Source organism: Cyprinodon tularosa, unplaced genomic scaffold (assembly GCF_016077235.1).
Source record: "Cyprinodon tularosa strain WSP-4 unplaced genomic scaffold, ASM1607723v1 ctg152, whole genome shotgun sequence".
NCBI classification, from domain to species: Eukaryota; Metazoa; Chordata; class Actinopteri; order Cyprinodontiformes; family Cyprinodontidae; genus Cyprinodon; species Cyprinodon tularosa.
Window position 1 is genome coordinate 1,095,524 of NW_024038354.1, and position 18,587 is coordinate 1,114,110.

Below are 18,587 nucleotides of genomic sequence, written 5' to 3' on the forward strand. Positions count from 1 at the left end.
TTTCTCAATGTCAAATTAACATAGATTTAACTTTACTTTATATTAATAGGAAATAAGCAGCAAGAAGAAACAAAAAGTTCTTCTAATTAAATTAAACTGGGTTTGATCTCAGATGTGACATCACCGATACCCGATCCAGTTAATTAGTCAATATCGGAGCTGAAACCAGATCCAGGAATCAGATCGGTGCATCTCTAACTATAACTTATAGTATTTTCTTATATAAATTTGATATTTCCACAGGAACAAAGAGGGAGGAAAATTAGACACATTTTTACATGTACAAATGTACGGAAGCTGAGAGCGGTCGTCTCCCTCCAAAGCTTTTTCACAGTGGTTTTCTCCAGAAAACGAGTTAATTTTCTCATTATCTAAAGACAACGAGAGCCGTTTTCTCATCATAATGAGGCGATTGATGTGTGTTAAAACTAATAACATCCTTCAAAACCACAACAGCGGGAGAGGTTTAATAAATCATGTAATTCTGTAATTAATCCTTAACTTTTAGGTATCGAGACGACGTTGGTTTGATGATTTGCTTTCAGTTCTTCGTATAAAACCCAGATTAACGACTTAAAGGACATAGGTTGGGGACCAGCACCGCCAGGTTCTTCCCTCAGAGCTCGGTTCACTAAATATTTAATCTCCCATGAGAGAGCGTGCAGCTGGAGGGCACAATGGAAACCCGTTCTTTGTCAGCATCATGTGGTGAATAGAGTCAGGATCCCTAGAATATGGGCAGGAAGAAATGGATAGCTTAATCTGTGAACCAACAAGAACCAGTGGGATTAGCGTGAGTTAAGACGTTTAGCAGATGGTCCAGAGCAATATCCTGAGCTCTCCAGCCAGGTAGACCATTCCCAAATATTTCATTTAATGTCTAGGAGCTCTTGATCCTCCACATCATAAACTCCATCAGGGGGAGATAGATAAAAATGCACAGGGGGTGTAGTCTACTGCCAGACTCAGTTTCATCAGACAGCTCTCGCTCCAGAGTCTGAGGCAGTGATTTCTGAGACTAATTGCTTAGATGGATCATGATGGATCAAAATAGAAGCTTTGGAGAATTCCTCCTTTAATGAATGAACGGCTCCATCAGCCGCTTCGGTCCCGATGAGGGGAGTTTTGCTTCAGGTCAGAGAGGTTCATGGAGCTGCTGTCTGGCTGTAATTGGGAATAAATGTGAGGTAGATGATGACATGGCGGCGGGAAGTGGGGGTGCTGCAGCGATCCCCTAGTGGCGAGAGGGAGATTTTCTTTTAAATGTACAAAAAAATATTTTGCACAATTTTAAGTTTCTTATGAATATTTTGGGAAACGATTTGGACTTTTTTATTTTACTATTACGTGTCTTTGGATTTTAATTGAATTGTTTTGAAGCCTGATCAACACAAGTTCACGGAAGTTACGTTGTCATGGCAACGTCAAGCAAGCTAGTGGTCACAGAATAAAGAGGCATCCGACTCACGGCAGCAGACTAGTAGATTTACATGGTCTAATGACAGAAATGAGGAGGAAATATTTTTTTTTGGAAAACCACCACCGGTAAGGAAGAACAATAAAACCGCAACCATGACAACGGAGAGCGAGGATACTGTCCGCGCGCCTCTGTTGGCGGTTGCACCGGTGGGCCCAGCCCAGCACCCGCATCCCAACCTAACGTGATAGGATTAGCCAAGCGTTTCCAGCCAATATCCAGTTTCAAATTTCCTGCAAAGCATGAGGATAATGAAACGTTCTCACGTTCTGTGGCATCGGCTTGGTTTGCTAGGTGGCAGTGGCTGCATTATGTGGAAGAAACTGAGCACATTTAGTGTTTCGTTTGTCTGAAAGCAGTCCGAAAAATAAGTCAACCCTCCCTTCGGACAAGCAGGAGTCCGAAGCCTGGTCAGGAAAACAGATCAGAACAGGAACAGGTAGGCTCAGTGGTAGAGAGGCAGAACAGGTCAGGATCAGGCAATCAGAAACACTCAGGTACGCTAAAAAACACTCTCACCACTGGTACGAGAGAACTAGATCATTTGGCCCTAATAACTGGATGCAAGCGCCTTAAATAGAGGCAGGGGCAGGTGGATCAGATGAGCAGTGATTCTAAACTGGGCAGGGTTGGACAGGTGAATGGAATGAATAATTAAGCCAGTCATCATTTCAATTTAAGCAACCTTGTAAGAAAACCTTCTTTCCTTGTTTGTTTGCATATTATTCTTTTATGAATAACCAGCCCATTCAGTCAGGGTTTTCACCAGGAATGGCTGCTATTTCAAACAAACATCTATATGTTTGTGCATTTTTTTCGTACACAGTTGCTCCATAATTCTTCCCGACGTGTTTAGGATATTTGGAAACTCTGGGATGCGTGTAGTTTCATGGTTATTTCAAGCAGGAGACTGATGCATGGCTTATCTATGCAGAAGATAAAACAGAGCTCATCACAACTACATGATATAGAACGTTTTCAATTAAAGTGTGAATAAAAATGCTCAAAGACAGAGAGCATTGTAACACAAAATGAAATGAAAGTTTCAGTAAAATGGATTTCTCTCTTGTTATCCAGTTTAGCTATCACCTTGGTCCATTCATGGACAAGGATTAGTTGGCATCAAAGGTAAACATGAACTTTATAATGATGCTGAGTCATAAACCCTGAAGACCACACAGGGGTGGATTCAGGAAATGTGGGGCCCTAGGCAAAGACAGGCAGGGGCCCCTCTGAATGGAGAAGACATCACATAGAACAGCCCCATTCTACAGATAGAGAAATGTTAATAGAATAGACACCTCTCTCCTTGTCCCTTTTCTTCTTGTTTTCCTCAGCTCACTTAGCTGATTGCTCCTTCCTGTGTTTCCAAAAAGGCCAAAGTAAATAACCCAGTCCTTCTTTTCACTGTAGACAAGCCATGATCTGCTTCTCTGTTCTCCATTTTTCATTTGGATGAAATAATAGCTGCATGAATCATGACAGCAGACAAGATAGAGGAGAGCAGGAGGCGGGGTTACCAATCTACTCGCTCTGGAGAGCAGAGTTCGCTGCTTTTAGATTTTGTCTCCAAAGTCTCCAGTAGCAGAAAAAAGTCTCTAGATTTGGCGCTAGGAGCTTTTTAGAAATCAAAGTGCTAGAGGGGTCTGAAAAGTGGCTAAATATAGCGACTAAAGCGCTAAGTTGGCAACACTGCTCTTTGAATCGTTTGTTTTCAAATGGTTTGCTGCTGTCTGTTTGGACCTTTCTGAACATGTGCAGCAAATGGACTGATCCAATATGGGGGACACTGAAGAGGGGGGGGGGGGCGATTTGGGGCTGAGACACACTTAATATTATCAGCGTTCTGATGGTATTTTAGCCAAAGGTTTTTTATCAAAAACATAATTATGATTATAAATAAGGAATAGTTGTATTAACCATACATGTAAACAGAGTTTTATGGGGCCCCCAGGAACTTGGGGCCCTAAGCAGCTGCCTGGTATTGCCTAATGGTAAATCCCCCCTTGGACCACCTACCCCAATGAAGAGGAGTTGTATATGTCCAATATAAAATCTGTCAATTTCTGTTTAAACCAACAGATTTGGGTTTGTTTTCCTCCTCTCATGCTCCTAATCTCTTTAGCTTTAAATCTGACTGAGTAAAGCAGCAGTAGTTTTTTTCACACTAAATCAGAACCTTACAAAGTGCTGCTCTCTGAATACTGTAGAGGTGTCACTTGTCTGATTATTGGAATGCTTCTGGTTTTAAACGTAGACATTTTGCTGCCGGGCTTTAAATAGCCATGATGACCGCAGAATGTTTGGTAGCGAGGCCATGCCAAGAAGTGTGCAGTTTGTGTTGGTCTGGAGAGTGGCATCGCAGGGCAACAGTGAATAGCTGCGCTATTGCATCCTCCCTGGAGAGCTCTGAAACACAGCGCCTCAGTCTACCCGCCTCCTTCATCCCCCTGGAGAAAAAAGAAGAAATAAAAACCTCCCATCCTGATGGCATACCTCTCCATCCTGGCACCGCCCCTCAGCTAAAGTCGGCGCACACGGCCTGCGCTCATCAGAGGCGCAGTGCGCAGGAGCCGCTCTGAGGGCGCATGTGGAGACGCGCGCTGACGGGACGGAGCAGGACAGGAGGAGGAAAAGCAGCTTCACCTCCCTGAGATTTTAACAATGCTGAGCAGAACAGTGACCCTGAAACCATCCAGTTAAATGCTCTATTTTTGGTTTTTGCTCATTTCTTTCCATCCATACCTGAGCGCTGTCGCCGCTCATTGGGAGCTCAGAGTGGCAGCGGGCGGGACGGGATCCCCTGGATGCGGGACGATGGATTAAAATCCCTCCGTGGATCCAGCAGCAGTCGGGATTATTTGGCCGGTCGGACCTCCTCTCTCTGCCTGCCGAGATGAGCCAGGATCACTTTCTGCGCTGCGCCCTGATGCTCTGCTGCGCGCTGCTCTCCGCCAGCGCCAGCAACTGGCTGTAAGTTGGTCCGGAGCTTCCAAAGCGCACACATCACCAGATGTCAGGTTAGCTGCGGCTCAGCGGCCGCTCAGGTTAATGGTTAACCATCATCAGCTCACTCTCACCAACCAAGGGAAGAAATGTGCAAAAAGAAACCAAGGTTGGGCTTTAAACAGAAAAACATCTCAGGAAATATTTTAACAATTCAGAAGTAAACATTTGGTGTAAGAAAATAATATTACTTTATTCCCCCCAAAACAATTAGGTTTGAGATTCTGGCCTTCAGTGAAGTCTGTCAAATATTTATTTTTCCAATGAAGGGACACTTTGATGCTTTTATTCTGCATCTTCTTAAGCAGTGAGCAGCAGCTCTTAATAAGTCTTATTTTTTAAATAAGTGCATTTTTTTTCCTTTAATTGAGGAGGTAAGTGAGACACTTCACCAATGAAACAAGACAATTTACATTTAAAATAAGAAAAAAGCAATTGCATTGTCTTAATTCAAGCGAATTTTATCTAATTATCTTATTTTAAGAGCAAAGTTACTCATTCTATTGGCAAATTATCTTATTTACCTGCTCAAATTAAAGGTAAATATTCGTTGTATAAGATTTTAAATGCTAAAAAAAAAAAAAAAAAAAAAAAAGATTTTAAATGCTAGAAACCCCCCCCCACCCCCCCCCCCCCCCAAAAAAAAAACAAAAAACTCCCAGCTACTAACACCACAACCCCAAAAAATTCAAAAAAGTTACATTTATTTTAGTTTTGAAAAGTTTTAGACAAAATAGAGGATTAAACTAAGCCAGAATTATTTTTCCTTTTGAAATTACAATTACAGAAAAGCTTGCTGAGTAGCAACAGGTGGAGGAGGGGTCAGGCTGTATAGGCTCAAACCATTGAACGGATGCTTTAGTCAGGCAAAATGTTTTAAAAAGAACTTTATTCATTCCTGATGGAAAGTTTTAGCAAGTTTGAAACTGCATTAAGTTCCTTACCGTGGTTCATGTTTATAGCTGTTCAGTAATATTTAGTTCCAGGGAATGTGATGAGATGTACTGAATAGAAATACTAATTTGTTTAATTAAACCTTCGGTTCTCTGGTGAGAGATTAAGACTAGGTACTATGTTTGGACACAGTTTTATACATTTTGGAGGTTTCTTCTTGTTTTTTCCTCTGGATTCTCAGTGTGGGGGATTGCTGTAGAGTCAATAAAAAAGGAAGCTAGTCCTGTCGCTGTCAGCTCATCCAGGGGAAGCATGTCCTGCAAGTCAATGACTGGATGCAATCAGCTGGTTCTCCCTAATAGAAACGTTTAACCAGACTGACTGTATTGTCTCTGCTAAGAACATGACGTGTTTTATGAACGGGCTCTATATAAATGAACTCCATTAAATCTGATGTACTTTATCAGTAACGTCGCTAATAACACAGGGAGAAAAGAACAGCTGAAGATTGCTGTGATTGAAATGAAATTCATTTCTCTAGATGTCATTCAGAGGCTGAAAGAAGCTGTGAGTCCCTGCTGACTGAGCTGCATGGGGCCACCTCCTCCTGGGACCAGGGAGCCGGTTGGTTGGGCCACATGTGTCTGCCTGCTCTCCCAGTAGACCTGTGGGAGGTGTTTACTTCACCTTCTGCATTCCTCTGCTAAATTCTCTGCTGCCATTCATCTCCACTACCTGCTAGAATAGTTTCTGTTTTTTTGTTGTTTTTTTTAGGGGTGGGGGGGCTTTTTGTTTCCCCCTCCCTCCTTCAGCTCAGTTGATACCAAGTACACTTGCCTCTGAAAGCCATTATTAGGTGACAAATCACCTCTGTCACAAATGTCTGCTCCAAACACGCTTTCATTTCTCCATTCCAGCGTAGCGGCGACCTTGCGAGATTTCTAACGGCCTTCTGTGTTTGCACCGGGATCGTGCTGCAGACAGGCTAACTGACACTGTTGACAGATTCATCAGTGTAAGTCCAATTAAAGCCATGCCAAACAGCACTAGCTGCCTTGAACTCTGTCACCGAGCGCAGGATAATTGTGCTGTTTGGGAGCTGAAGGTGTGGTGACAGCAGCACACAGCAGGGCATGTAGGGGCAGGCCGCCGAGCTGCCGCTCTTCGCTCTGGGATTTACACTGTTCAGACAGATCTGTGGCCCGGCTGTGTGGTCTGTAGCAGAGTCAGCGAGGCTTCGGCGAGGGTCAAAAGATGGCCAGCAGTTAGAAGGCTGTTAACAAGAGGCTATAAAACATGTGACAACTACAAAATGTGACAGCTTAATGTATGCGGCCTGCGACAGCCTCGACAGACCCCTGAAACCACTAAGAACAGATCAGATTAGGACTGAAACAGTTCATCAGATTAATCGATTATTGAAATCATCGTCAACTAGTTTAGTAATCGATTAATCATTAACTGGAGTATAGAGACTGTAAAACATTTCTTTAGCTGACACCAAAATTATAAAAAAATGTATCATCTGTCAATCTGCTCTATCCAGAACTCCTCCAGTGGAAAAGTTAAAGTTTTACTGGGGTTAAATTATAAAAAGTCTTCTTTAAGATACCTCTGTCTATCTAATTATTAATTGATTAATCGAGAAAATAATCGACAGATAAATCGATTTGCTAAATAATAGTTGCAGCCCTACATCAGGCAATGATCCACTTCCTGTGTATCACTTATTTCATCAATTGTTCCAAAAGAGTTAAAAATCCGCTGGACTTTGTTTCCAAGTTTGAAGACGTTTCTCTTCCATCCAGGAAAATTTTCAATTCAAAATGTCAGAAATAGCGTTGAGTTCCAGGTTTTATCTAGCGGCCCAACAAAGCCTGGTTTATGTTTAGAAAACATGCAAATAGAAACGGATGAACGGTTCCCCCCCTTTGGAATGGGGGTCGATTGGCTTCTTTGTTAGCCTGCAATGCCCCATACCTGTCTATGTCGTCGATGGTTGATGTGCATCAAGGCGCAGCTAAAGGTCCTGCAGCATCTAGAGCAGCGACTTCTGAGCTTCTGAGCATCTGAGATGCTTCACAAGCAGAAACTGCTGGAGTTGGAAACGTTGAACTTTAGTTGCTGGATGCGCCGCATCAACCAATCAGAGAAGCTGATCTGGGAGCTGGCAGGGAGTCAGACACAGCACTGCTGATGCAGAGCGCTATGATCACTCCTCTGAAACTGTTTATTAACGCCTAAATTAACTTCAAATATCGAAACCTGCCGGCTTCATTTTTACTGCTTGTACCAGTTTAGTTCTGACGAGCGGCTGAAGCATCTTTGCTGCTTTAGCTGCGCGGTGATAAAGTGGGTCTGATGCGCGGTGGGCGGAGCTACCCGATCCTTTCTTTGCCTGGAACAATGGCAGCTATATCTGCTGTGATCAGCGGGTAAAAAGTAGTTTGGATCTACGTTGAAGTGAGAAAGTCCTCCTGAAAACATGGTCTGTGCAGTCAGTTCATCCAGATTACCATCCTGCCTTCAAAGATTATTTCTCTGTGGGAGCCGCTCAGACCCCCACATACCGGCGCTGCGCTGTCACTGGGAATCCCCAGCAGCAGCTGCCTCAGGCCCGCTCGCCTCTTGGGGGTTTTCCCCTACTGTTGGTGGCGGCTGGAAGTAGATGTTAGCGTTTTTCAGGTCTGTGCTACAAACTGGATAATAAAAGCTAATAATTTTTCTGGCTGCTCAAAACGGTCTGCAGGATGTTATGTATTGACATTACATGTAAATCAGCTGCTTCTGCTGCCTCTAATGCGTACAGTCTGAACGTAGCATTGCTGGGATTTAGGTTCAACTCTGGATGAAGCTAAAACAACAGCTGTATTTTCCAATCACTGATAAAGTAACTAACTAACTGTTAAGTTAAATAGTCCAAGTGTCAATTCAGCTACGGTTCATGTAAATTTAGTCCCATGTCTTCCGTAGAGAGGCCATAACAGAGGCACTGGCCCCGTTGGTCCGTGTCTAGAACCACCCATGGTTATATCAGCGTACCGGCTTCAATCTTGAATATTGCCTGCTGTCATTAATGCGGTCTTGATGTCAATCATAAAGTAATAAGTCATTTTCATAAGTTGGTTAAAATGTCTCTCTAAGTCTGGATAAGTACTTTCACTACACCTGAAGGATTACATAGAGACAGGTTAGGAAAACGAGCAAACTCACTTAAAGTCGTTTTATTTGTTTAGTTGAACTGGCACAAATCTCCTTTACAGAAAGGATTAAACTCTTTATTTATTGGTTGAAAAGCACATCCCTCTGAAAGCTGAAAAGAATGGGCTATTTACTTTTTAAACCCTTGTGGGAAACAGCCAGTTCAAGCCGGGACGCCATGGGCTTCTGTCGACGTGATGCAAGAGATAGAGACGCAAAAGCAATGGAGATAAAGAAAGGAATACTGTTGTAACTTTATCTTACATGTGATTTGATGCCCATTCCCAGCTGCTAAATATACTTACATCGTGTCACAGTATCTCTTCATTGTATGGAAAGTATGACTCTTTTGGTTTTGTTGTTTGTCGGTATGTCAGTGTGTCACCATGTGTGCATATCTTTGGCGTATTCACAGAGTTAGTCTTCATTTTGATCCACTTTAATAAATCCCAACTCTACAACATTTAGCACTAACTGTCATTTGCAACGACCCCAATGCAGGAAACCAGGGAGGTAAAGTTATGAAAGATCCAAGTCAGAAAAGCAAAGCAAATCCAGAGACGGAATAAATCAAAGGAGTAAACGGCAGAACAGAAACCAAACAAACAGAACCGCCAGCGAACAAACAGAACCTGATTCAATAGAAAACCCAAAACCAACAGATCATAGGAAAAATGGAACACAAGAAAACAGACTTACCAAATAAAAATAGTTAGGGGACGTGGTTCTTTTACACAAAACATTTTGTAAATGGAGATTTGGAAAAACTGCGAAACAGAAATGAAACCTTGAAAAACTGATTAATCAAGAAGAGATTTTTCTATTTTCTTTTTTTGATTGCTTGCAAAATTAAATAAAAAAGTGAAAGAACAAAATTCAAAGTCCAGAACTGATCGACAAGGAATCTGAAGAACCAGAAAACTAGGAGACACTATGTAGGAATAAACCAAAGAATGAAGAGGCAATGAGGAAGTGAACAGAAGGTGAATATATGGGAGACAGACTAATTAGCTAATATGGAGCAGGTGTGGACAGAAATAACTAGAAGGAGCAAAGGGGAAAGGAGGCTGGCGGGGGAGGGTCAGAAAAGAAACCAATGATCAAGAAAACACAGAATGACATAAATCAAAGTGTAACTGAAAACGAAGTGATGCAATAGATAGAGACGAGATGTAGAAACTAAAGACTAAATTAAAGAAACTGAAAACTTAAAAAGAAACTTAAACAGAAGTCCACAAAGGCCACAATCATGACAGTAACAGACAATATTTCAAAGCTGAAACCAGAACCTGAGCTTTAAACCTAAAATAAACCATTGAGAAATAAATGTCCAGTAACATGTTTCATAATTATTCAGCTATCTGTGATTTTAAGAGAAAGAAGTCAAATCCTTCCAGTAGTCATTTGGAGCGGTGAAAAATCATCGCATTTTGGTTAAGATGGATGACTTTCCCACTCTGTGTCATTTGATCTACTTATAAAGACAACCAGAGCATTTGATCTGTTTTATACCTCGAAATGTTTCATCCAACGCATGCGCTTAGAGTCTCAGATGTTCTCGATCTGTAAGCGATTCTTTATCATAGAATAAATACCATTCAGAGTTTTATACCCACACATACAAAGACGCTGATTTACCTGTGTAAACAGTAAGCAGGAGCAGTAAACGCTTCAAGTTAAGACCTGTCCGCTGCACATGAATGATATAAATTTTCACAAGCAGGCCTATCTTCTTATCTCTCCAAAGTGACTGTGAAAATAAAAACAACCGGATATCTGCCAAGTTGTGATAGAATATCACATTATGAATGCAAGAATGGACGGCAGCCAAATTCTTTTATATTACTGAAGAAATCCACATGCAAGAACAACTGCATGTATTTTATCATTGTAAAAAAGAAACAAAGACAAAATCTAGATAAGTAATTTTTTTCTTAAAACAAGTGCATTTGTTCTTGAATTGAGGAGGTAAAAGAGACATCTTGCCAATAGAAAAAGACAATTTACATTTAAAATAAGAAAACACAATTGCATTGTCCTATTTCAAGTGTATTTGATCTAAATATCTTATTTTAAGGGTAAAAATACTCATTCCATTGGCAAACTACCTCATTTACCTACTCAAATTAAGGCTAAATACACTTAATTTAAGAAATGTTTACTTATTTCAAGATTGTTTTTCCAGTGTAGCTACAGATGTGTATTTTTACATTGCAAAAACATGTGGAAAACAACATCAACAAAGACTATTGCTAAGCTCAGGTGGGAGGGTACTTATCTATTCACTGACAAATGTTCACTTTCTGAGGAACTAGAGTGAGTTTTATACAATAGATGAACATGAAACCAAAACTATGTACATGTCCTGTTTATGACCTCCACTAATATACAGAAATTGAGAACATTAAAGGTGACAGAAAAAAGTTTAAGTAAAAATAATGCAGGAAAAATGTTACTAAGCTCACTTAGCTGATTGCTCCTTCCTGTGTTTCCAAAAAGGCCAAAGTAAATAACCCAGTCCTTCTTTTCACTGTAGACAAGCCATGATCTGCTTCTCTGTTCTCCATTTTTCATTTGGATGAAATAATAGCTGCATGAATCATGACAGCAGACAAGATAGAGGAGAGCAGGAGGCGGGGTTACCAATCTACTCGCTCTGGAGAGCAGAGTTCTCTGCTTTTAGATGTTGTCTCCAAAGTCTCCAGTAGCAGAAAAAAGTCTCTAGATTTGGCGCTAGGAGCTTTTTAGAAATCAGAGGGGTCTAGAGGGGTCTGAAAAGTGGCTAAATATAGCGACTAAAGCGCTAAGTTGGCAACACTGCTCTTTGCATGGTTTGTTTTCAAATGGTTTGCTGCTGTCTGTTTGGACCTTTCTGAACATGTGCAGCAAATGGACTGATCCAATATGGTGGACACTGAAGGGGGGGGCTGAGACACACTTAATATTATCAGCGTTCTGATGGCATTTTAGCCAAAGGATTTTTTATCAAAACATAATTAATGTGCACAAATACGGAATAGTTGTATTAACCATACATGGAAGCAGAGTTTTATGGGGCCCCCAGGAACTTGGACTGCCTGGTATTGCCTAATGGTAAATCCCCCCTGATGTCCATCAGTCCATCCATACAAAACAAAGATCCATTTCTTTTATTGTTACAGAAGTTGTTGCAGCTCTATCTCTGTTAATAGCCTGCAGGAAAGTTGTTTAGCTAATCAGAGAAGTGGCCTCGGACGCAGGAAGCACAGGAATCCTCCTCCAGGTCCTGCATTTAGAACTAATCAGCTGTTTGCTGCTATTGTACACAGACTGGGAGGTTTTACAGGCGAACACGCCTGCTGGGCTCCTGGCCTGCTGGGGATATGTTGTGAAGATAACTTTGGGATTTTTACTGCTTTTTCCACCAATGTGTGTTTTAGTGATAATTGATGGTGTGAGTGTGAGGGTTGTGGTGTTGACTGTGTGTGTTATTTTTAGGGGAAATAAGCTCTAGTGGAGCCGGGAGCATATAAATACACCCAGAGACTGGTGGGCACACAGACACACACACAGTGGGAGCTACAGTAACCTTTAATGAAACCTGTATTTCTCACCTTGACCAGTTGAATCTACCGATTTTACAGTCTCTGATTGTTTTTAATACAGACTTATAGTCTCTCACCTTTGCTGACCATCCCCATTCTCTCCCTCATATCCTGTCCTCTGTGTTATCTTTTCTTCTGGCTCTGCCTCCCCCCCACTTTCAGGCACAAGGCCATTTTCAGTATTATGACTGCAGATATGACCCATAACACAAAGACCCAGACACCTAACCATTGTTAGAGCTGAGGCCTTTTAATCTGTTAAACCTCCATCGTTATATTTGCCTATTTTCTTCTTCTTACGTGTTTTTCTATCACTTGCTTTTTTTTATCAGTGTTTGAGCAGATGTCTCAATGATGATTGCGTGGATCCCTAGCCTATACGACAGTTTGATCACCAGGAACTTGTGAACAAATCATAAAAGAAAGAATATTTTAGTCGCTGATCTCTATTTATTCACTGAATTGCTGATTGCCTGCAAAAAGTGAAGCCACCATCTTGGTACTCCCCACTCCCACAGAGATGCTCAGTAAAATGCCTCCCTGTGCAGGAAGACGTTCCTCAGGTCATTTCCCAGTCAGTGGATGAACTAAGCAATAAATCCATCTATTGCCGATGGATCCTATAGTTTAGTCTGTAGACTAACATTAGTCTGGCTATCTCAGACTGACTGGAAGACTGAGTTAGCCACTGACATTGGGTCTAACGTTAGAAAGTAGAGGAAATAGAAAATAATTCACTCGGTGTAGTAATGTAGGAATTATTTATTCAATGGATGATGATGTCGTTTTGTCTTATTTTTGTCTTATTTTTTTAAATTCTAAGTTAAAGTTAATCTTTAACTGATGCTATGAAGCAGCCAGTGTGTGTCAAATGAATTAATCTTTATTCTAAAGTCTGAAGTTCCCATGAAAATGAGAACATCATCTTTGTTCGATGCTGTAGCGCATTGATTGTTTACATTGTCGTTACCAGTCTAATTAGGGAGTACCAATATGGCGGCCGATGTCTTCATTTCACCCCGTACTACCAACGGGCAATCAACAATAAATAGAGATCAGTGATTTTAGTACAATGATTGATGTTGAAAAAGGAATTGTAGGGGACCAGTCTAGGTCCAGTCTAGGGCCAGTCTAGGGCCAGTCTAGGTCCAGTCTAGGGCCAGTCTAGGGCCAGTCTAGGTCCAGTCTCGGGCCAGTCTAGGGCCAGTCTAGGTCCAGTCTAGGTCCAGTCTAGGGCCAGTCTAGGTCCAGTCTAGGTCCAGTCTAAGTCCAGTCTAGGGCCAGTCTCGGGCCAGTCTAGGTCCAGTCTAGGGCCAGTCTAGGTCCAGTCTAGGTCCATTCTAGGTCCAGTCTAGGGCCAGTCTAGGTCCAGTCTCGGTCCAGTCTAGGGCCAGTCTAGGTCCAGTCTAGGTCCAGTCTAAGTCCAGTCTAGGGCCAGTCTCGGGCCAGTCTGGGGCCAGTCTAGGGCCAGTCTAGGTCCAGGACAGTCTGGGGCCAGTAAAGGGCCAGTTTAGGTCCAGTCTAGGGCCAGTCTAGGGCCAGTCTAGGTCCATTCAAGGTCCAGTCTAGGGCCAGTCTAGGGCCAGTCTAGGTCCAGTCTCGGGCCAGTCTAGGTCCAGTCTAGGTCCAGTCTCGGGCCAGTCTAGGTCCAGGACAGTCTGGGGCCAGTGTAGGTCCAGTCTAGGGCCAGTCTAGGTCCATTCTAGGGCCAGTCTAGGTCCAGTCTCGGGCCAGTCTAGGGCCAGTCTAGGTCCAGTCAAGGGCCAGTCTAGGTCCAGTCTGGGGCCAGTCTAGGGCCAGTCTAGGTCCAGGACAGTCTGGGGCCAGTCTAGGGCCAGTTTAGGTCCAGTCTAGGGCCAGTCTAGGTCCATTCTAGGTCCAGTCTAGGGCCAGTCTAGGGCCAGTCTAGGTCCAGTCTAGGTCCAGTCTCTGGCCAGTCTAGGTCCAGGACAGTCTGGGGCCAGTGTAGGTCCAGTCTAGGGCCAGTCTAGGTCCATTCTAGGTCCAGTCTAGGGCCAGTCTAGGTCCAGTCTCGGGCCAGTCTAGGGCCAGTCTAGGTCCAGTCAAGGGCCAGTCTAGGTCCAGTCTGGGGCCAGTCTAGGGCCAGTCTAGGTCCAGGACAGTCTGGGGCCAGTCTAGGGCCAGTTTAGGTCCAGTCTAGGGCCAGTCTAGGTCCATTCTAGGTCCAGTCTAGGGCCAGTCTAGGTCCAGTCTAGGTCCAGTCTCGGGCCAGTCTAGGTCCAGTCTCGGGCCAGTCTAGGTCCAGGACAGTCTGGGGCCAGTCTAGGTCCAGTCTAGGTCCATTCTAGGTCCAGTCTAGGGCCAGTCTAGGTCCAGTCTAGGTCCAGTCTCGGGCCAGTCTAGGGCCAGTCTAGGTCCAGTCAAGAGCCAGTCTAGGTCCAGTCTTGGGCCAGTCTAGGTCCAGGACAGTCTGGGGCCAGTCTAGGGCCAGTCTAGGGCCAGTCTAGGTCCAGTCTAGGTCCAGTCTAGGTCCAGTCTCGGGCCAGTCTAGGTCCAGTCTCGGGCCAGTCTAGGTCCAGGACAGTCTGGGGCCAGTCTAGGGCCAGTCTAGGTCCAGTCTAGGTCCAGTCTCGGGCCAGTCTAGGGCCAGTCTAGGTCCAGTCAAGAGCCAGTCTAGGTCCAGTCTAGGGCCAGTCTGGGGCCAGTCTAGGGCCAGTCTAGGTCCAGGACAGTCTGGGGCCAGTCTAGGGCCAGTTTAGGTCCAGGACAGTCTAGGTCCAGTCAAGAGCCAGTCTAGGTCCAGTCTAGGGCCAGTCTAGGTCCAGTCTAGGTCCAGTCTAAGTCCAGTCTAGGGCCAGTCTCGGGCCAGTCTAGGTCCAGTCTAGGGCCAGTCTAGGGCCAGTCTAGGTCCATTCTAGGTCCAGTCTAGGGCCAGTCTAGGTCCAGTCTAGGTCCAGTCTTGGGCCAGTCTAGGGCCAGTCTAGGTCCAGTCAAGGGCCAGTCTAGGTCCAGTCTAGGGCCAGTCTGGGGCCAGTCTAGGGCCAGTCTAGGTCCAGGACAGTCTGGGGCCAGTAAAGGGCCAGTTTAGGTCCAGTCTAGGGCCAGTCTAGGGCCAGTCTAGGTCCATTCTAGGTCCAGTCTAGGGCCAGTCTAGGTCCATTCTAGGTCCAGTCTAGGGCCAGTCTAGGGCCAGTCTAGGTCCAGTCTCGGGCCAGTCTAGGTCCAGTCTAGGTCCAGTCTCGGGCCAGTCTAGGTCCAGGACAGTCTGGGGCCAGTGTAGGTCCAGTCTAGGGCCAGTCTAGGTCCATTCTAGGTCCAGTCTAGGGCCAGTCTAGGTCCAGTCTCGGGCCAGTCTAGGGCCAGTCTAGGTCCAGTCAAGGGCCAGTCTAGGTCCAGTCTGGGGCCAGTCTAGGGCCAGTCTAGGTCCAGGACAGTCTGGGGCCAGTCTAGGGCCAGTTTAGGTCCAGTCTAGGGCCAGTCTAGGTCCATTCTAGGTCCAGTCTAGGGCCAGTCTAGGGCCAGTCTAGGTCCAGTCTCGGGCCAGTCTAGGTCCAGTCTCGGGCCAGTCTAGGTCCAGGACAGTCTGGGGCCAGTCTAGGTCCAGTCTAGGTCCATTCTAGGTCCAGTCTAGGGCCAGTCTAGGTCCAGTCTAGGTCCAGTCTCGGGCCAGTCTAGGGCCAGTCTAGGTCCAGTCAAGAGCCAGTCTAGGTCCAGTCTTGGGCCAGTCTAGGGCCAGTCTAGGTCCAGGACAGTCTGGGGCCAGTCTAGGTCCAGTCAAGAGCCAGTCTAGGTCCAGTCTAGGGCCAGTCTAGGGCCAGTCTAGGTCCAGGACAGTCTGGGGCCAGTCTAGGGCCAGTTTAGGTCCAGGACAGTCTAGGTCCAGTCTAGGTCCAGTCTCGGGCCAGTCTAGGTCCAGTCTCGGGCCAGTCTAGGTCCAGTCTAGGTCCAGTCTCGGGCCAGTCTAGGTCCAGGACAGTCTGGGGCCAGTCTAGGTCCAGTCTAGGGCCAGTCTAGGTCCAGTCTAGGTCCAGTCTCGGGCCAGTCTAGGGCCAGTCTAGGTCCAGTCAAGAGCCAGTCTAGGTCCAGTCTAGGGCCAGTCTGGGGCCAGTCTAGGGCCAGTCTAGGTCCAGGACAGTCTGGGGCCAGTCTAGGGCCAGTTTAGGTCCAGGACAGTCTAGGTCCAGTGTAAGTCCAGTCTAGGGCCAGTTTAGGTCCAGTCTAGGTCCAGTCTAGGGCCAGGCAAGGAAATTTGGGGAAATTTTGAATGGCTACTACTGTATTGTCTAATTATGAAGCCATAAAGCATGAATTAATTTTCTGATCTCATGACTTCATCTCTGCAGCAGAGCAAAGCGTCAACAAGCTTGCAAATAGAAGGAAGTAGTGCTGAGTTAGCAGCGGTTGTTTACATTCTTCCTGGTAAAGTTACATCCAGCCGTGATCTGTTGTCTCCCCGCCGTCTGAAGGACATGTTGTCATCCAGCAGAAGCTCTTTGTTTATCTTTTCTGCTCAGTCCTCTTCGGTGCATAATGTCCCGTCTGTTCAGCCCTCTCTGTCGCACTCCAAGATGTAAAGCAGAGTACAGCAGCGGAAAGAGCTTTTGATCTCTCAGACGCTCAGCAGTCAAAACAATGATGGAGAACAATGAGGAGAAATTCTGTTAAAACACAACACTGCAACAAGCCCACCGTTCTGACCTGATTCTTGCTTTAAAGTGTCAGGACTTTTAATTTGGTAAAAATATTTATACAGAACCAAAGTATTTACACCCCTTAGGCAGTTTCTAATTTTATCACATTATAATCAACAACCTCAGTGTTTATTTGGGGGATTTTGTACAATAAACCTACACAGAATAACAATTGGATTTCTAGGATAGAGGATTGAACAGGAAAATCTGAATGGCTTGTTTTTGTATTCAGTATCTATTTGGCCAAATATAAAACCAGTGAAATCAAAAGAGAGACCATGTCTGAACAGAGTGAACAGATCATCCCGTGGGCCTCCTCCCGTCGGGACATGCAGAGGGAGGTTGGCCTGATGGGGGCATCAAACAGGTGTCTGAGCCTCCTCAGCTCACTCCTCTCAGTGTGGAGAATCAGAGGCTCTGCTTCCCTGCTTGATTTCTCCTCACCTGACCCTCATGCTGCCTCTAGAGATACATTCACACACAATTTGAACTGTGTTGCTGTTGTGAAGCATTTCCAGGTTATCTCTATGTAGGTGAATTTAGCGAGGCAAACTGTGCGGTTTTGGCGATTTGGGTGAAATGAAAAAACGGCCACACCTGCAAACTAACAGAAAAAAATGTGCATGGTTTGAAATATATTAACTTTTGTTTACATTTGCATTGAATGGTCCTATCAGGGCTAGATGTGGCTCTGACCAACGTGAAGGAGGCAGCAGAGAATGGCTTTTTAAAATCAAAATGGAAGACAAGCTTAAATTGGTGAATGCTCTTCAGATGTTTGTGGTTTTTAAAAGAGCTGTTTTAATTTAGCTCTAGAAGGACTGTTTCGTTGTCATAACTCCAGCGTACACATCGTATCCAGTTGGTGCCTTCTCTTCCCTGCTCTGCCACTTTGTCTGCATGGCAGGCTTCTATTAACCTCTCCACCATCTTCCTTCCATCTCTTTCAGTTAGCCTCTAAAGGCTAACCCTGGCCCAGCGTAGTCTGCTGTCTCGCTGGCGGAGTTCTCTAATGTATCGCTGTCGTCCTCTCAGCCTGCCATAGCCTCCCCACTGCCTTCAGCTCTCTGTCCGCCTGGTGGACTTATCCAATCTACTGCTCTGCCCCTTTGATCCTCCGCAGTTGGCCACCTGGTTCTGTTTCCCCATTGAGATTCTAGGATCTACCGCTATAGATCCCTACGACCGGCTTAACCCCACGCCGTGGCGCTGTTCCCCTCCGGGCTGTTCCCATCTCCTCTTGTTGTTTCCTAGCTCTAGGCGGGGGCATGGCTGGCCGTCTCGTTCCGGTTCTGGTCCCCTCTCCCCCCATGTTCTTCCACCTTCCCTCTTTTGTCTGGGTGAAATTATTCATCATCCAGTCATAGCTCCTTGAATGGGGGGATGTATTCTCCATCTTCCTCCAGATGAGATGGTCAAACTAGGCAAATAGTTTTTGCTGGTTATGCAAAATTCAAAGTGAGAAAAAGCAGGTGAAACTGAATTTTCACTAGTCTTGCCTCATTTTGACCTCATCTAAAGGGAGTTCCCTTCCACTCTGTGGAGGAAGCCCATTGCAGCTACTTGAATCCACAGCTAATTATTTTGGTCATTACCTGGTTTCCATCACCATAGATGAAGGTGAAACAGACCGACTGGTAAATGACTGCAATAAAAGTTGGATCTTCTGAGGAGGATGCCTGCATGTACAGTATAAGTCCTAATTTTCATTAGTTTTTTTTTTTGTAAAATAATGTAATTTTCCTTGGACACATTTATGTTTTTATTTGACAA

At 44.7% G+C, this 18,587-nt stretch overlaps 1 protein-coding gene across 1 annotated transcript in view; it reads left to right on the plus strand.

Annotated features, from left to right (window-relative positions):
* The first annotated feature begins 4,036 nt into the window (after positions 1–4,036).
* wnt4 (wingless-type MMTV integration site family, member 4) overlaps positions 4,037–18,587 on the plus strand; it is a 38,056-nt gene continuing 23,505 nt past the window's right edge. The window contains exon 1 of the mRNA XM_038279711.1: positions 4,037–4,450. Within this exon, the coding sequence (XP_038135639.1) occupies positions 4,374–4,450 (77 nt within the window). The 5' untranslated portion in view covers positions 4,037–4,373. The remainder of the gene's footprint in view (positions 4,451–18,587) is intronic.